At 45.1% G+C, this 18100-nt stretch overlaps 2 protein-coding genes across 5 annotated transcripts in view; one reads left to right on the top strand and one right to left on the bottom strand.

The window, feature by feature from the left end:
* Positions 1–1181: 1181 nt before the first annotated feature.
* Positions 1182–12888, top strand: MTFR1L (mitochondrial fission regulator 1 like). 3 transcript variants are annotated; one of them, XM_037828119.1, is made up of 7 exons: positions 1182–1245; positions 4095–4238; positions 4757–4861; positions 7611–7720; positions 7962–8173; positions 9466–9787; positions 11868–12888. In XM_037828119.1, the coding sequence occupies exons 2-7, from the start codon at positions 4215–4217 to the stop codon at positions 11971–11973; spliced, it is 879 nt and encodes a 292-aa protein (XP_037684047.1). In that variant the 5' UTR covers positions 1182–1245; positions 4095–4214; the 3' UTR covers positions 11974–12888. The 3 variants fall into 3 exon arrangements, with proteins under 3 accessions (XP_037684047.1, XP_037684046.1, XP_037684048.1); XM_037828118.1 differs by lacking the exon at positions 1182–1245 and adding an exon at positions 1265–2807; XM_037828120.1 differs by lacking the exon at positions 1182–1245 and adding an exon at positions 2874–3946.
* LOC119527751 (aurora kinase A and ninein interacting protein) overlaps positions 12034–18100 on the bottom strand; it is a 56570-nt gene continuing 50503 nt past the window's right edge. Inside the window, exons 2-4 of one of the 2 annotated variants that reach the window (XM_037828116.1) lie at positions 16347–16488; positions 14025–14856; positions 12034–12106 (exon numbers count right to left, since the gene is read on the bottom strand). In XM_037828116.1, the coding sequence (XP_037684044.1) occupies positions 12034–12106; positions 14025–14856; positions 16347–16488 (1047 nt within the window). Of the gene's footprint in view, positions 12107–13829; positions 14857–16346; positions 16489–18100 lie in introns of those variants that run through there. The other variant, XM_037828117.1, reaches the window with a different exon arrangement.

The raw sequence follows: 18100 nt of genomic DNA, 5'->3' as shown, positions 1-18100 counted from the left end.
GGGTAGATTTACAGTATCTGTCATGGCCCACCAAGTAGGGAACAACAGTTAAAGCTACAAATTTGCCATCCTGGAAAGAGGGCTGTATCTGAAAGTCAACGTTCATCATTTGGAACATGTTGGAAAATCAGGATGAACAACCTCTGAGGCCTCTAGCTAGGGCCAGCTACATAATTTGTGGGGCCCAGTATAAAATAAAAGTGCGGGGACCGTTGTTCAAAAATTAACAAGATCAACACCACAACAGCAGAGATTTAAACCAAGCACGGGGTCCTTCTGAGCACGGGACCCTATGTAACTGCAGAAGTTGCTCATCCATGAAGAAGGCCCCATTTGTGGCAGAAAGGGCAGAGGAGGGGATGTGACCCAGGAACCAGATGTCTTGGAGCCGAGACCAGGAGGGTTCTGCAGAAAGAGAATGGGTTAGTGAGCCTGGAAGGAATGTGGGGGCCCGTTTGAGTCTCTTTCCCAGTGCCTCGGGAGACTTGTCCATCAGTCTACCCACCTAGTCAACAAACTCACTGAATCCTGCCTGGGGAGCTTTGGGGATATAGCTGGACGTTGTATGTATGTTTGTGAAAAGACCTAAAGAAAGCTTCAAAGCACTGGAGGAAAGGAGTTCGAGAAGAGAGAGAGGCCCATTCTTGCTGGAGAGAATGACTTTGTGGAGAAGGTAACACTGGCATGAACCAGAAGAGAGGGTGGGAGATGGACAGGGGGAGGAAGGAGATAAGAAGGTGGTGGGGAAAGAACAGGTCTTGACTTAGAGGCATGAACCGTGAAGGGAACCAGGGCGAGAGGAAGCGAAGCAAGAGTCAGATCCGAAGGGCCTCGGACAAGATTCTGAAGTTGCAGTAGGGGTGAGGACAGAAGACACGTTTTGGGGACTGAGCAGCGACATAATCACACCTTGGCTTCCAGGCACAAAAAGGGGAGAGTGACAGGAGGCGGAGACCAGTAAGGGAGTTGTAACGAATCAAGCTTCGGGGATCTTCAAGCGCAGCAAACATTTCCCAAGAGCTCAGAGCTGCAGGCAGGGGCGTGGTCTCGACAATGGGCGTGTCTCGTTCCTCGGGATTGGCACGTGCCACCGCCTCCCGCCCCGCCCCCGAGGTGGAGCCCCCTCCCGAGGGCGCGCCGGCCTGAGCTCGGTGCGCAGCTGCGAAGGATCGCTTCCGGGGGCGGGTCAGCGGAAGTGAGGGCGGTTGAGACTGGGCGATCCGCTGTGGTAGGAGGAGCCGTGAGGTGAGTAATCCTGGAACCTGAGTCTGAGGTGAGACAAGGTCCGAGTGCCGCGACGGAGGCGGGGACGCGGCCTTCCCGCGGGGCCGTACACCATGCCCGGGCCAGGCGCTGCGCGAAGCCCGCCAACTGTTCCCGCGCGAGTTCTCGCGGGAGCCCGTGTTTGCAGCTTCCCTTGGCGGGAGGGGAAACTGAGTCCCTGAGGGGTAGTTCTCCAGGCGTCACCCAGCAAACTTTGGCGGGACTAGACCAGATGGCTTCTCCTTTCGGCCGCCTCTGCCGCCTCCTCGCGCCTTCTGACACCCGGCCTCGGTTCGGAGGATCCCGCGCATTCCGTGACGGGGCCTGTGGGTCCAAGGGCCGGCTGCGCAGGGGAGAGAACTTGGCCGACCTTGGCCCTGGTCGGGTCGAGCTGCTGCGGGGGAGGGGAGGTGTGTCCTGAGCCAGGTCCCCACGGCGGCTTTCCCTCCCAGCGCAGCTGCCCCGGGCCCTCGCGGGGTGACTCCGCGCAGGGCTCGGATCGCTGCTCCGCTCGCAAAGCCTCCCGGAGCAGGGCGGCCTCCGTGCGGCGCCGGGGCCCCGGGGGTGATGCGACAAGGCCCTGCTCTGGAGGAGCTCCCGGTCTCCTGAGGGAAGCCGTGTGGAAAAGTAATGACAACCAACTCCTAAAGGGCTGCGGGAGCGCAGAAGTGGTGAGAACCAGCCAGTGTTGCCAGCGAACTGGAGGAAGAGTTTTCTCATAGACAGTGACTCTTGGGTGTGGAGTTGATGTTCTTTGTTCGTTTATTAATTCAACAAATTCTTCAACAGGAACTGTGCTGAGCACTGGGAAAGTCCTCACCCTCTGACAAACAGTAGACCCCAAAGAAATACAGGGTGCTGTGGGGTGACCAGTGAAGAACCTGACCCTGTCAGGGAAAGGGAAGTGATGCATGAGCTGAGCTCTGAAGAATGGGTTAAGAATGAACTAGGTGAAGGAGGTGCTTGGGGTTTCAAGCAGAGGGAAATGTGGACCCAGACTCAGAGATGGTGTGTCTGGAGGACTGAAAGAAGGCCCATGAGGCCAGTGTGACTGAAGGTTATGGGGCAAGGGTGAAAGTAGGAGGTGTGGCTGGTGAAATGTGCAGGGGCCAAATTGACAAGGCCTTGTAGGCTGCAATGAATTTGGTCTAGAGATTGTGAAGAAAGATGAGATTAGACCTGATTGTGGAAGGCCGTGTACGCCACGCTGAGGAGCCTAGATTTTATCCTGTTGGTTCTAGTAAGCCAGTGAGGGTTTTGAACATAGAAGCAATCTGGTTGGCAGTGTCTCTCTGGTTGTGGGAAGGGTAAGCCCAATTGTGTCTTTGGAGGTAAGATCAGGGAAGAAGTGGCTGTAATGAATAAGGTGAGAAGCAAGGAGAAGCACTGTTATATAGCGCTTGTTGCAGGCACTGACATTCATCACAGGACCTGGTGCACAGAGGGACTTGGGTGAAAGGCTTGAACTAAGGTGAGAAGATGGAGCCCATGCACAGACAGTAGGATCCGGACCAGGCCTTAGCTACTTTCTACTAGCATGACAAGTGAGTTTAGACAAGTCTCTTCGTCTCTCCAGCTTCCTTTCCTCACTGCTGTATACCTCCTCTCTCAGTGATACCTCCTCTCTCAGGGGTGAAAGACAGACCACCCAAGGGAAGTCTCCATAAAGAGCTACTCTGGATCAGTCCAGTCTGTGCCCTCTTCAGAGCCTGTGCATGGCTCCTCAATGACTTCTCACCCAGCCCTTGTGGTCTAACACCCTGTCTCCCTTTGCATCTGCTGCTCCTCTTTACATATCCTTCACCTTCCTGTCCTGGAAACCTTTGCTGTTACTGCTGTTTTTCTGTCCTTCCTTTCCCCTGTGAACTCATCATAGGGCCTTGGGACTGAAGTTACCAGGCCATCTATCTGCCCAGCATGCCTCTCTTAGGGAGTGATACTCAGCTTCTGTTAGATTATATATTCAAGTCCTTTTTTCTTGCTAGACTGTGAGTTCCTTGAGGGCATGATTGGGTCTAACTCATTCCATAGCCCCTACAGTGCCCAGTGCAGGACCTGGCAGACTCAGTGTTGTGGTTTTGGTTGAATGAGCAAACAAATGAACTCACTGACTGCATCTGCTCACAATGCAAGGGCAGCTGTGAAGAGTCCTGTCAGAAGTGAGTTCACCCATCTGTGTCATGTTTTAACAGTTCATTAAGCACTTAAAAATCCCCTATTTGACTGATTGATCCTCAGAGTAACCTGGAGTGGCACCTGTTCTTCAGAAAGGTTAAATGACTTGCCTTAGACTACAAAGCCTGTAGGTGGCTGGGCCAGGATAAAAATCTTTGGCTCTTCTCCCACTAGCCTAGTATACTGACCTGGCAAGAGCCAGTTCGTTCTACTGTTTCCTGTCTTGCCTTTCTCCCTTGCGGGGGAGCCTAGCAATACTGGACTGGGTGACACATACAGGGCTTTTATATTATCATCATCTAGAGTGAAGGCTGGGCTTGGGTGGAAGCTAGTTTATCTCTCCCTTGAGCCTTGTCGCTACCAAGGGATTCTCCTGGCATCTTTAGAAGTTTTATCTGGAGAAACCCAAAGTCCCAAGAAGGCTCTGAAGTTTGGCCAAACTCACCTAGCAAGTCTGGAACAAAACCTTCAAGGTTCTGTATTTGGAGAATCCATTATTGGGCAAAAGGTAGCCTCTGTGGCTTATTTTTTTAACCCCCTGTGAAATATCAGAGAAGCACTGTTGCCTTGGTGTGTTAGTCATGGCTCTGCGAGGCTTGGTTTTGTGAGGTTTGTATAGTGGCTGCTGAGTCCTGACTGTGGGGGTTGTTTCACAGGAAGGGAAGTCTGGTGTTCCTCGAGATGGCCTGATATGAAGGAGTCACGCCTTCTACCACCCCAAGCCCCCAGAGCTGCCCTGTGGCTGCCTTGTCCTTCAAGTGCGGGAGCCAGTTGAAATGTCCGGAATGGAAGCCAGTGTGGTAAGGGGCATCCACAGGGGCGGGGTGTGGTGGGGAAGGTTGAGCACTAGGCCTGCTGAAGTGCTGTAGGAGATTCTGAGACTCAAGTTAACTTTTCCCTTCCCCTGGGGGCCCAGAATTGGAAACAAGTCACCCCCTCCACTTCTAACCCCCTGACAGAACCAACTGTGATTGTGGTGCAGTTTAGAAGTCGTCTGGCACAGGGAGGGAAGTCTGAATGATCCATATACCCACCTAATTCCTTATCCTGTCATTGGATCCTTCCAACATTATCTGTTCCTTGGCAGCAGCTGGTGTCCCCTTAAGTGGCTGGCTGGTGAAGGCTGGTTACCAGGGAACCTGCCCTTACTCATAACTGATACTGGACTTACCACTGTGGGGGCTAGCAAGATGGTGCCCTGTCCCTGGGATTAGGGAAGTCAGTCCCTGCTAAGCAGAGGTGTTGTGTAGGGGAAGACAACAGCAGTTGAACTCATTGCTTCTGAGATTATGACCGTCTCTGTCCCTCTCTGTTCTAGACCATACCAATCTGGCAGAACAAGCCACATGGGGCTGCTCGAAGTGTAGTGAGAAGAATCGGGACCAACCTGCCCCTGAAGCCATGTCCCCGGGCTTCCTTTGAGGTGAGTGTGCTGACAGGGCAGGGAGATGAGAGGCTCAAAGAGTATGGGGCGGAGGGAGGGTGCTGCTCTTGTTCCCTAGAACCCTTGGTATTGCCAAAGTCAGTTGCTTTTCTGGTAATTCTTTTCATTTGGTCAAGAAATATTAATATTTATTAAGCTTATAATGTATCCTGGTCACTTTACCTTTCTAATTGTGTGCACACTTGTGACCACAGCACTGACTCCAGTTTGCCCATAAATTAATAATCTTGCATCTTTGCTGCCTTTGCTGTATTATTCAGATTTCATCAGGCTCCAGCAGTCTAGTTTATCACACCAGGCCCAAAGGCCCTGCTGAGCCACATCTCCAGACCAATTACTTCTGTGCGCTGAGGTTTTGGCTGCAACCCTGGCAGGTCCGCACATAGGACACACAGCGCTGTGTGTGACTCTGAATTAAACCCTGCTTTTCTTCACCAGCTGTAAAACTTGGTCCCTTAGCCACCTATTTTTAGTGCTTCTTTGAGGCCATTACTCCCCATCCTCTTTCTGGCTTAGTCTGGTCATTCCTTTACTGTGCTACTTCAGTCCTAGCTCTCTGTATATTGAGCCTTTAGCACCCACTCTGTACAGAGCTTGTTGCCTGTCCCAGGTTTCTGAGACCACCTTGCAGTGGAAAGCTAAGAAGAGTTTATTAGCTCTCTCCCTGTAGCAACTAATCACTAAATACGAGGTCCAGGCTATATGCTTAAAGTGTGTCCAATTGGGAAGCTGGGACATAAAAGAAATACTTATGCTTTCTTCCTACACAGAGGAGACAGAAATATGTTCATGAAAGGATGTGGGCCCAGGTGGAAACAGAAATGAAAAAACAGAGTTTGTATATCAGATATTGAACTGCAAAGTCTGTGTAGGAGATGGATCTGGAGATAGAAGTGGTGTCAGGGTTGGTATCAGAGTCAGGAATGGGGTTCCGGGGTGGGGAGTGGGAAGAGGTCTCCCATGATGGTTATCTATCCAAAATTGCATGAAGGGGGTAGGCAGGATGTGGTCTTAGCTGCCTTAGAAGCTTCAGAAACAAAGGGAAGGACCACTAGGGACCATCTCCATGGAGGTTGCCCCTACACTTGGCTATTACCTAGTCAGTCCTTTGGCAGGATGCTGCTGGGCAGAGATGGTTAGTAATACTAACTAATGTTTATTAAGTATTTCCTATGTACCAGGTACTGTGCTAAGTACTTTATATACATTAACTCAATTGATTTAATTGATTTAATGCTCCTGAGTTAATTGCCAAGAGCAAGGGAGCTCTTTCTTAGAGCTAATTCATGACAGTATATGGAGGCTTCCCTAAATGGCCATCTTAACACCAACTCCTGGGTCAGTGGAAGCCCTCCTCTGTGTGACCTTGGAGTGACACTTAATTCTTGAGTCACAGGTTCCCTAAAGCCAGAAATCCCTGATCCACCTACCAAACAATTTGTAGCAGAAACATCTGAATTTAACTTGAGTATAGGGATGCTTTTGTGAAATTATCCTAGATTTATATTATAAATTAAATATTATTTAAGAGACTCTTGCTGATTTTTTAAAAAATATAACCATAAAATTATGTTAAATTACAGAAAGTAAAAAAGGAGAAAAGAAAATAAATTACCTGTAACCACACAGTCATGACACAGTAGTGCTTTGGTATAGATCCAAAACATTGGTGTAGATCATTTCTATATTTTTCTAGATGCATGTTCTTGCTTTGTTGTAATCATAGTCAACATATGATTGAATCCTAATTTTTCATTTAACATAGTGTCACTCACTCAGCCTCTCTTGTTTCCCGATTGTTGTTCACTTGGGTTGAGAGGCTATTTTAAGGAATCCTATTATGGTTCTCTTTGTATAATCAATCATTTCTTTTTATTTAAATCTAGGTATTCAAATGATCAAGTTTGCTTGAAACAATGTTGCTGTAACAGTGTTGCTATAACAGTAGATTCCAGTTACCTATAAATGTGTTGTAAAGAGAAATTTTCTGGTGATATAACAGGTTGCTGATGGCCTTGCACCTGTGATCTCACACCCAGAGGGCAGGATGGTCTTAGACGGTGGCAGGCCATTTCTCTTTAAGGGGTAGCTCAGGCCAGTCCCACTTAAGACCCCTTTGCTCTAGGCCAGGCATCAGCAAACTTTTTCTGTAAAGGGCCAGATAATAAATATTTTACTCTTGAAAGCCATATGATCTCTGTACAACTACTCAACTGCAGTTGTACCTTGAAAGCAACCATAGATGATACATAAACAAATAGATGTGGCTGTGTTCCAGTAAAACCTTTTATATACAGAAATAGGCGCTCATTCCTGCTCTAGGCCACAGTGTTTTGCTTGGATGATACCCTCCCTTCCACTGTCTCATCATGTTCCCCACAGCAGCCAGAGTAATCTTTCTAAACATCAAATCTAATCCTTATTTACTTACTTAAAATTCTCCATTGGTTCATTATTGCTCTTAGAATCAAGATCCCTGATTTACTCTCCAACCTCTCCCAACCACCCCTCATCTTGTCTGTTTCAGTCATGCTGGACTGTTTGTAATCCCACAAACTTTTGCTTCTGGCCTCTTATCCAAGCTATTTCTAACCAGAATCCCTCTTCTCCTCACTCCAGGTAGCCTTCCTGACACCCAGTGCCACTCCAATAAGTATTGTGCATTGTCTCTGCTTGTCTTATCTCCGGTGTCAGTAAATCTTTGTTGATGAAATTTGCTTCCCCATAGACCCTGCCCAGCATTTCTGAGCTGTGTCTGAGAGATGTGCCCCCAGTCCCTACTTTGGCTGACATCGCGTGGATTGCTGCAGATGAAGAGGAGACCTATGCCCGGGTCAGGTAGCTGAGGCAATAGCCAGTCTGGGGAATGGGGAGATTCTTCCCAGGTGGCATGGCAGGCAGCAGGGAGAATACTTGTGAGAGGCCAAGAACAATAGGAATGAGAGCTGTTGCTGCTTTTCAGTCCTAGGACTCAGAGAGGAAGCAGAATCTGTTACTCTTGTAGGAGTGGGTGGAAGAATTTTAGAAGGGGTGCAGTGGCCAGCCGTCTCTGACTGATATACTTGTCTTCCCTGGTCAGAAGCGATACGCGCCCCCTGAGGCATACCTGGAAGCCCAGCCCTCTGATCATTATGCAGCGTAATGCCTCAGTGCCCAACTTGCGTGGGTCTGAAGAGAGGCTCCTGGCCCTGAAGAAGCCAGGCCTGCCAGCCCTAAGCCGTTCCACAGAGCTGCAGGATGAGCTGAGCCACCTACGCAGCCAGATTGCCAAGATAGTGGCGGCTGACGCAGGTAGGAGCCCGCAAGCCAGGGCCCAAGTATAGCAGTTTGTCCCTTTTCCCAATGGCCTTTAGCAAGATAGGGTTAAGGACAATGGTGGTCCTTGGTTCAGGGGACTCAGGCCCAGGACTCTGGAGTTGCCCTAAGGCCTAGCTAGCTTGTGGCACCTCTTGAATGATTTCCAGCAGCCTTTTTGTGCTGAATGGTTTGTTTAGGAGTAAAATTTTCACTTAAGCTGTAACACCCCCCCCACACACACACACATATAGATTCCAATCTCTGTTGGACACAAAATCTAACATTCCTTATCAAGTATCCTTAGGATCATGCCTTTCATGAGCCCTCAGCAGCTTTCCCTTTCAATATGAGCAATAAGCATTCCCCTTCCCCTCCCTACTGAGGACACACACACACACACCCACTCCATTCCTCCATCTTTCTGTCTGCAGTTAGGGTGGAACCACTGGACATGGATGGGAGTCTGCCTTGACCAGAAGGCATGGAAGACCAGCAGGTGGATCTCTCCCAAGATGTTTAGAGTTTATCCTCATATTCCTCCTTTTCTCTCATTATTTTTGTACCTTATTGACTCCAAGTAATAGTTTTCAAACCTTATCAGTTGGTAGAGCACCTGAAAATCATGGTATTTTCTTTGAAATTTTCATGTATTTACTTCCCTTATGTGGGACAGTCTTATTAAGGAACTACATTTGAACTTTCCATTTATATTTCTTGAGTACTTTTTTGTTTTGTCACCTAAAAGACAAGCAAAAACATTTATGAAAAAATCAAGAGAGAAAAAACTAAAGAGATTAAAGGAATTTACTTCATTAAAATTTGGAAAACTAGAAGGATGGTCACCATTCTGTTTTGGGGGCAGAACACTTCTTTCATCTCACAGATAGGATCCAAAGGAGCATAGTCAAAAGCACTAGCCCAGTTATATTAGAGAAAAGAATAAATTCAGGCCTTGGTTCTGTCACTGATGCTTTAGCCTAAGATAGGGCTGTCACTGCATAGCCTGCTGTGGAATGGAAGCTTTAGGAGCCAAGGCCTTTATGGGGTAGGTTTTTCTGCCCTCCCTGAACACTGGAGGAGCCCAATGCTATCTACATCTTCTTGAGATTCTGAATATGGAAGGTAGTGGAGAGACCCTCCACTAGCTACACAAACCACCCTGGGCTCTCACGGGATGTCATGGTGTCAGCCCAGGAAGTGAACGTTCCATAGGCATTGCTGTGAGAAGATATTGCTGTTGCATTCTGGCCCCAATATCCATCCATGCCTGTTGTTTTCTCTTTCAGCTTCGGCTTCATTAACGCCAGATTTCTTATCTCCAGGAAGTTCAAATGTCTCTTCTCCTTTACCTTGTTTTGGATCCTCATTCCACTCTACAACTTCCTTTGTCATTAGTGACATCACCGAGGAGACCGAGGTAGAGGTCCCTGAGCTTCCATCAGTCCCCCTGCTTTGTTCTGCCAGCCCTGAATGTTGCAAACCAGAACACAAAGCCACCTGCAGCTCGTCTGAAGAGGATGACTGCATCTCTCTGTCCAAGGCCAGCAGCTTTGCAGACATGATGGGTATACTGAAGGACTTTCACCGGATGAAACAGAGTCAAGATCTGTAAGTATTTGAATGAGGAGCTTGGTGGTGTTTATTTGCTGTTTCTTAAGTTGCCCATGGCCAGTGATCTGATAGGATATGAGAGCAATGAGCCCAGTGCCTAGTGCATAGCAATCCTGGGTAGCCATGTGTTACTTCATTCTTAAAGCTTGCTGACTACCCTGCTTACCAGTGCCTGGGGTTCCAATTTGAGAAAAGAGCAGCACTTTACATTTGTTGGATTAGGACACAGCAACCTAAGGTCAGACTAGTAGGTATCTTATAAGAGGGCTCATCTAATGCAACTTCTGGCCTTGGGGCATCTTCACCATCTCATTTCTCACTGCTAGTGACATGATCCCCATGCCAGACCCTTCAAAGGGAGAGTGACATGACATAACATCTCAAATTGATGGACTCTTTTGGAGGGGGGTTTCATAAAGTTAGGGATTTCTGCTTGAGAATATAGTGATGCATTAAGCAAAACCCTGCAAATTCAGGGATTTGAGAACAAGAGTTTTGAAATGCACAGAAAATTCATACACCTGGCTGCCCATTAGAATTGCTCTGGTTTTTAATATACACATTAAACTTAAATGAATCGGAACCCCCAAGGAGTGGAGTTGTAGTTTCTGACGAAATGTGAAGGAGTTTGAGCAGTACCCACCTTGAGAAACCCATCTAGCTGAGAAGCCCTAGAGCCACAGCCTGTGGGAGATACCACCTTGAACAGTATTTCTGCAAGTGTGATCTGAGCACCTGCATGAGGAGCTTGTTTAAATGCCATTTTGTTCTTAATTTGAGATCCAGACCTTGAAAGCCAGAGCTCAGGGTGTGAGCTGTATTTATCAGTGCAGACAGGAAAGTTGTGGGAATTGAGAGGTGAGGTCTCCGTCCTGAACTGAAGAAGTTCCTGTTGAAGGGAAGGTTACTCACCTTGTGCCAGAAGCCTTTATGTCTCCCAGGCTGTTTCCCTCTGAAAGCTGGATAAGAGTGACTCCCTCATTGTTTCTGGGCAGTCGATCCTTTGGGGAAGTCATTTCACCTTCCTTCTGTGGCCCGAGCCAGGTTGGTCTTACTGACCCATAGTTCTTTGGCCTTCCTCATTCACAAATTCAACTCCTTCTCTTTTTGGGTTCCCCTGAGCCTTTTTTCTTCTGGTCACAATATTTTGTAGATTGACTTGCAAACTTAACCATTTCTTGCCTCTTACACTAAATTAGATCCAGATTTCTCATTGCTAAACCCCTCCTCCCACTTCAGTCCTGGGATCTTTTCTCCCCTTGTTCATAGAGCAGGGTTGATAACTAAGAATGGGAAAGTAGCCCATTCTCAGCAAAGGTTCAGAAATGTGACAGACTAAAGGCATTTCCTCTCACTTTTGCTTTCAAGGTTTAATAATCAGCCTTGGCCCTTATACTTAGTCTAATGGCCAGTAAAATGTCTTCATGAGGTTGTATATAAGTTCACTAAATTTCAAGCAGCTATTTTTCAGGTGTCTAGGACCCTCTTTTATGATGGCTCTGATAGTTTGAATTTACCCTAGTCTGGAATTAGTTCTGTTTTCACTGGTTCCTTATGATGTGAAGGTTTTACCATAAATTCTGGATCTCTTATAAAAAGTCAGCTCCCATAATGGTGAAATTGAATGGGAGGACATCCTTAGCACAGTTTTCCCAAAACTAGTAAGGGTCAGAATGCCCAAGAAGCATCACTTGCGTCCCCTGCTGGCCCTCTGGGGAAATGCTACTAAAAGATTAGAGCAGCTTTGCCACCAGAGGCCAACTTTAACAACTTTTACTTTGCTCACACATCAGCCATTTCAATAAACAGTATTTTCGTTAAAAACGTGAGATCTGGAACCAGCTAGCTTGGTTTTGAATTCTGGATTCAAATGACTCAGAATGGCTGAGTGATTAGTGATTTGGGACAAATCGCTTAACCTGTCTGTGCTTCAGTTTCCTCCTTTGTGAAAGGGGATTTTAATAGCACCTACCTCATAAGATTGCTGTGAAGATTAAATGAGATAATGTATGCAGACTAAGAATACTGCCAGGGACAGAGAAAGTACTCAGTCAATGTAAGCTATCATTGTTTCCAGGAACCGGAGTTTACTGAAGGAGGAAGACCCTGCTGTTCTTATCTCTGAGGTCTTAAGGAGGAAGTTTGCTCTGAAGGAAGAAGATATCAGTAGAAAAGGAAATTGACAGCACCCAGCTCTGCAAACTCAATCTCATGCTCCTGGAATCCTTCAAAAGCTGCCTTCCTCACTGCAGATGTTTCTGCCTCTCAATTAGAAATCTTCTGCAACAGTCTTGCTGACAAGCTAGGACTTGGACTGAAAAAGAAGAGCTAGATTATGTTTCCCACACTTCAAACCTTAGCAGAAGCTAAGGTCTATGTTTTGAGCTGAGACATTTGTTACAGGTAATTGTGTAGGTTTAGGGTGTCTCAGTTTAAAGAGTGAGATTGAAGTTTCTGGTTTTTCTTGCCCATTTGAAATTAGGTCCTAAAGGAATGACTTCCTTCACAGCATTAGACTCCATAACTGAGCTCACCGGACACTTTGTGCCCAGCTGTCGTTCACTGTCAGCTGCTTCCTTGCAGCATAGCAGGGCTGAGGGAGGGGGCTATAAATATTTAAGTATATGTTCACAGGGCAGGGAAAATCATATGCTGCTCCTTCATAAACCTACACCAGTGCCCAGCAGTCACTCTCTCCCCTTCCCTGCCCAACACCAATTATAGGGGTTGGACCCCTGGACCAGCTGACACTTGGGCTGCTGCTGGGAGGCCTGGGTTGTTTTTTTTCTTAACATATTTTATAATACTGTACAACCAAATCTACCCTCCAGGGCCCCAGAGCCTCATCAGTTCCACCGATTGAAAACTCTCTCTTCCAGGGACTTTTGTTTAAGCCCAGTAGGAAAGAGAAATGGGGAGGGGAAAGAGCGTACCATCATTTTAGGCTCTTGACTGCTCCTTTACGTTGGGCCAAGGTTTGTACCTGTTAACCCCACTGCATGACTCAGATGCCCTCAGGTCCCTTTCTCTTTGTACGTATACTGTGTGTGTTTGGGTTGAAGCACTACCTGACATTAAAGGAAGGATTTCGAGAGAGAGTGCATTTGTGGTGTCCGTTTCTGACTTGTGATCTTCCAGTACCCTTCAGGGGTATGAGTCCTGTTAATTTTAAGGTACGTGAGCTTTTAAACAGTTTCCTGTCTTCTTCCGTTTCCTTAAAAGAGCCTGCCCTTGTAAGAGAAGACTTCTCTAGGAGTTTCTTATTCTTTTTTTTTTGGTAGAGATTTTGCTGTTAAGTTCTTAAAATCAGTTCCATCTTTTATAACTTGCAAGCTTGCCCCATAAAGGCAGTTTAAGCGTCTTGGGTACCACACATTTGTAAGATGGGAAACTGCTACCTGGTGGATAATGCCTGGGTAGGATACAGGTCAGATCATACTCATGTTCAGCTCTGACCCCTTGGCAATGAAAGAATATATACTATTAAAAAGTCACTTTTTCAAAAATAAAATTGGTAATGTTTGTTTTATTTATCACCAGCCATTTACAAAGATTTACAAAGGAGAGTCCCTCCCACCTTGTGAGAGAAGAGAAATATAGTCATACCTAAATTATTATATAGCTCAGGCATTTTTAGGGAGAGATATTAAATATAAAGAATATATCTTTTAAATGCTATAAAATTTAACAAAAAAATAAAACCACACAAAAATAGAACTCTCACCATTCTATCTATCTATCTATATCCCCACCTGCATACCTGAGTCAGGGAGATTTGCCCTGTCACTCAGAAAGGTGTCCAGAAGAATAAACAGTCCCACGCTTAGGCTTGCTTAGTGGGCAATATTTCAGATTAAAAGAACACATCTCTAAGAAGCAAGGTCCCAGTCAGGCACCTGAAAGGTCAAAAAGGTAGCTCTGTACAGTCTCAGAAACAGGCTCTTTAGTAGAGAGATAAGGACCTGCCTTGCTTGTTCAAGGCATTTACCAGCCACCTTCTTCCTCAGGAAAAGCCACAATGCCAACCACACTGTCTCAATAATGAATGGCACCACCTGCTTTATTTACACAAAGAAATGCGCAATGACAATAGAACTTCACCCAGTGCCTCCCACCAAACAAACTCTCCCTGCCCAGCTACAAGGTATTTTCCTATATCTCTGCCATTTCAAGGCACTTTTAGAACCAAACCCTCAAAGGCATTCATAAGTGGTGCCTGATAACTTGATTCCCTTCTGAGTCCTGGGTAAAGAGCAAATCAGGCTGCAGATTTAACTGCGTGGGACCATCCTGGCACTGAGCCTGAGGGCTGGCAAGAAACGGCCCTAAGCCCTGTTTCCGGTTGTTAGTTAAATCTTGGAAAGGAACTCTAGAGCTGTGGGCAATGACCCGCTGGCCTTGAGTATCCTCAGTGAAAAGCTGACTCCAGGAGTTCTTGTCACTCCTTTCACTGTCCCAGGAAAACACAGTAACAGGGCAAGAGCAAGGGCTTTGTTTGACTGATTCTGTGTTTTCTCCATTCCAGGAACTCCTGTAAGTTTGAAGGAGCATAGAGGCCTGCCTGTGTTCTTTGGCAGACACTTTCCTTTCCAATTTAGTCGTGTCCAAGGGCTGTTGGCATTTGCCCCCAGGTGGTTTCATGTATCTCTCCATATCTTGATAGTTCTTTTTCTTAGACCCATGAATCCATTCTCTTTCCCCAGAAGAATCTCCTCTCTCCTTTTGGTCCAACAAACAAGAAGTTTTAAAATTCCGGGGGAAGGAAAAAGCCTGTGAGGCTTTACTCTCCCCAGCAGAGATTAAGGTTTCAGGCTGGAGCAAAGACAGCACAGTTGAAACTGGGGTTCCCACTCTGTGGTGGCCAGAAGCCTCTTGGAGGAATTGAGGAGACAGTCCACTTTCCTGGATGTCTGCAGGGGTTGACGTGGCTAAAGGGGGTGCCACACAGTCATCCCCCAAACCCTGGAGAAAATGGTCTAGCTGGGTTGCTTCTTTTTTGGTCTCTTTGTTAGTCTCACTTGCTATATGAGATGAAACACTTTTCTGGTCACCACCATTTGTCTTTCCTAGTAAAACAGAAGTGAACAAATATTATTCTGCAGGAAAACTCTGCCCTGAGGATTTAATTGGCTTTTTCCAAAATCAGTATCAGTTACTGTCACTACATAGGTACAGGTCTTGCTGTACAACTTCTTGGCTGATCTACCTGCTATCAATCTGTCCTCTCCCTGAATGATCTTTCTAAAACACAGATATTATAACCCCCTACTCAAATATGTATGTTTCCCATTACCTACCTAATAAAGTCAAACATGACATACAATCAGACCACAACCTGTTTTCCAGCTGAATTTTCATATATGGAGTTAACATAGGGCACATCAATTTTACTTTTGTTTTTTTATGTAATGTCATTTCTGCTGAATAGTGATCCTGGCCAAACATACACTCCTAGATACTGTTTAACACATGCTACTTTTGTCTCAAAGATCACATTAACCATCCAATTCTAGAAGCTTCTGGTGACAGTGAAGAACGCAGGTTCTCCACTTCCCAAACATTTCATGGGAATGGAAGTGAAGACACAATTAGGTGCTAAGTCAACTAATGGGAAAGATAATAACAACTCGTGTCCAGCCCTGTCCATTTTATCAGGCGTGGATTGAATTTTTTTCTGCCTTAAGATAAGGGTTGAATGACATAGTCATTCACACTACCCTAAATTGCAGCAAAATCTAATTACAAACGAAGCTGAATGACTGATTTCTTCTATCCTTCTCCAAGAATTAAACTGCAAAAACTACATTTTGTGAAAGAACTGTCAACTTTGCCTAAGACTTCAATATAAACTATAAAAGGAAAACTAGAATTTTGAAATGGAAAGGTGTTTTTTAAAAAATCTGCCATTGTTACTTAAAGCAAAAAGTACCTTAAGTTTCTGTTTTTGTATGGGGGAGAAAGTGCATTTTGAAGGTTTATGCAAACCCATTCTGGAAATCGCACCAAGCTTTAGAGAATCCTGCTCTGTAAACCCCAGCCTGTCCTGAGGCAGTTATTCCCATGAAGAGACAATGCAAGCAAAGAACTGCTACAGGATGATGAGACACAAGGCAATTTTATGCCAACCTTTCTAAGAAAAAAGTCTCTGAACCTTCAGTAATTTGAGAAGCTTCATACAGAAATATCAATTCTCAATAAGCGTATATGACTACTAATTGTAGCCAAGCCAAGACGTACCTAACTCATGATGGGTCAACTCCCCTATGCACCCCTAACCCCCAGGTATACCTGTCTTCATCGCTCTGTTAGGAAATACAAATATTTTATATTAGACTGAGCAAAACAGAATGAGAGATGTATATTTATAAAAGCATGTATATTTTGCTTTTCAAAAGGGGATGCTTTCTTTTGTTTTATAACTGCTTTCAACAGGTCAGCTAAGTTTAGCGTAATGCATTGGTTATAGCCACTTCTCATAAATGTTCCAACATGGAAAAACAAACTCTCTTCTTTTTGCTCCATGGATAATGAAGCATTCCCAGACAGGTTACCATACCTGGCTGCAAGGTGAAGTAGGAAGCAATGCTGGTCTGGCGAATGCATGAAGGGGGGGTTCTTCTTTGAGTAAAAGAAACTTTAGCTTTGCTTTCTCCAGGAAAGAGAGTTAGCATTTTGGTGCCTGGTTTGATTAAATGTGTCTGAGAAGAGAGAGAAAAACAATAATAGAACCTATTGATATCGAAACAGCAGTCAGACAGGGAAGATTCGATAAACACCAGTGACCCTCCTGAAACTACAACGGACCCTCTTAACTCCACTCATACCCAAATTTCTAAGTAGCTTGTGCCGGGCATCATCATCTACCATTTACTGCCATACTGATGGTGTTTGTTCTTCTCAGGAATCACGTATTCCAATTATTAAGAAAATTAAAAAAATAATAAAAATAAAATAAAAAATTATCTTTTTGCTTCCCCATGGAAATCAGGCTAAACAAAAAAGGATTTGTTAAAGAGATTCTAGAGATGATGCTCTCTCCATATTTAATGATAATTTATGATTCTCTATCAGCAGCAATTGAGGCATTTTCAATAGTTTTTGAATAGTCACATAGTGGTTAATAGCATGGCTCCATAGCCACACAGTTTGGGTTCAAATCCGCCCCAATTCTGCCATTTCTACTGATTAGCAGTATGATCCCTTGCAAATCTGTCAATCTTTGTGCCTCATTCTCATGTGCAAAATGGAGACAACAGAGTAATTATGAGGATTAGGGTAATTAGGAGAATTTACTGAATTCATTCATTTTAATAAAAGGTTTACACATTTCTGGGCACAAAGATAACATTCAATAATAGTTGGCTATTACAAAAGGAAAAGCAATGAAACTGCACCAATCTCAACACACTCTCATCTCAGGCTCCTTTTATACTTTAGAATGTAGAATTGGAAGATGGGATGGGAGAGGTTTAGGAAGTAGGTTTTGTCAACCAACTATAACTATATCTTCATCCTTTTTTAGCATGATTTGTTTTTATTTCCATTTGCTTGTTATGGAATGCCCGGGAAGTAGAAGCATTATATTCAATTTATGGAATGCAAAGTAGTGACCACCAAAGTAGAGATGTCATTTGCCAATATTCATGCATCAAGTTGGAAGTAGGCCTAAAACTTGAACCCAAATTATTCTAGCCCAAAGATAACTTCATTTCATATTTATACTTGGAAACTAGGTTGCATTTCAACTTAAAAGAAAGAAATTATAGATGTAAAATTCATATACTTTAATGTGTTGTAGTAGTGGTACAGAGCTTTCCTTTTCACTGCAAACTAGAAAACTGGACAAAATACATTAAACATTTGATTTTTAGACTGTGGACAACAGACAGTACAAGACTGATACCTGAGAGAAGGGAAACAAATGAGAAGCCCTGGGATGGCTCTAGCTTTCTGCCTGGAAGCATTTTCTAGGCCATAATTATGGAGCACGTGCTCAGGCAGAGCACTGCAGTCTGGATGAACTGAGATTGGAACTGGAATTTTGGAAAGCTGAGGCAGCTAGAATTTGCAGGGCAGTGAAAGACCTCTAGAAATCTGCAAAGGGATCTTTTCAGTACATTGATGAATGAACTATTCAATAATGAAAGCTAACATATTAGGTGAAACCCCATAAGGCCAGGCAAAGAAATGTCAGGAAACTGCAATCTGAACAAATCCCTGAGCTCATACAGGGCTGGGAGGCTCTGATTTCCCACTAGCCAGAGTAAAGATACCTCAAACACCAGGGGCATTCAGCAGAGCTCTCAGAAG

Source organism: Choloepus didactylus, chromosome 2 (assembly GCF_015220235.1).
Source record: "Choloepus didactylus isolate mChoDid1 chromosome 2, mChoDid1.pri, whole genome shotgun sequence".
In the NCBI taxonomy this organism is placed as follows: Eukaryota; Metazoa; Chordata; class Mammalia; order Pilosa; family Megalonychidae; genus Choloepus; species Choloepus didactylus.
Note: the sequence above shows the minus strand (reverse complement) of the source record. Positions and strands in the feature narration are given on the sequence as shown.

Bases quoted from the DNA above. Each gene is read 5' to 3' on its own strand.
- MTFR1L (XM_037828119.1), top strand. From the start codon at position 4,215: ATGTCCGGAATGGAAGCCAGTGTG. The intron at 4,239-4,756 runs GTAAGGGGCATC...TCTCTGTTCTAG, and splicing joins CCGGAATGGAAGCCAGTGTG to ACCATACCAATCTGGCAGAA. The intron at 7,721-7,961 runs GTAGCTGAGGCA...TTCCCTGGTCAG, and splicing joins GAGACCTATGCCCGGGTCAG to AAGCGATACGCGCCCCCTGA.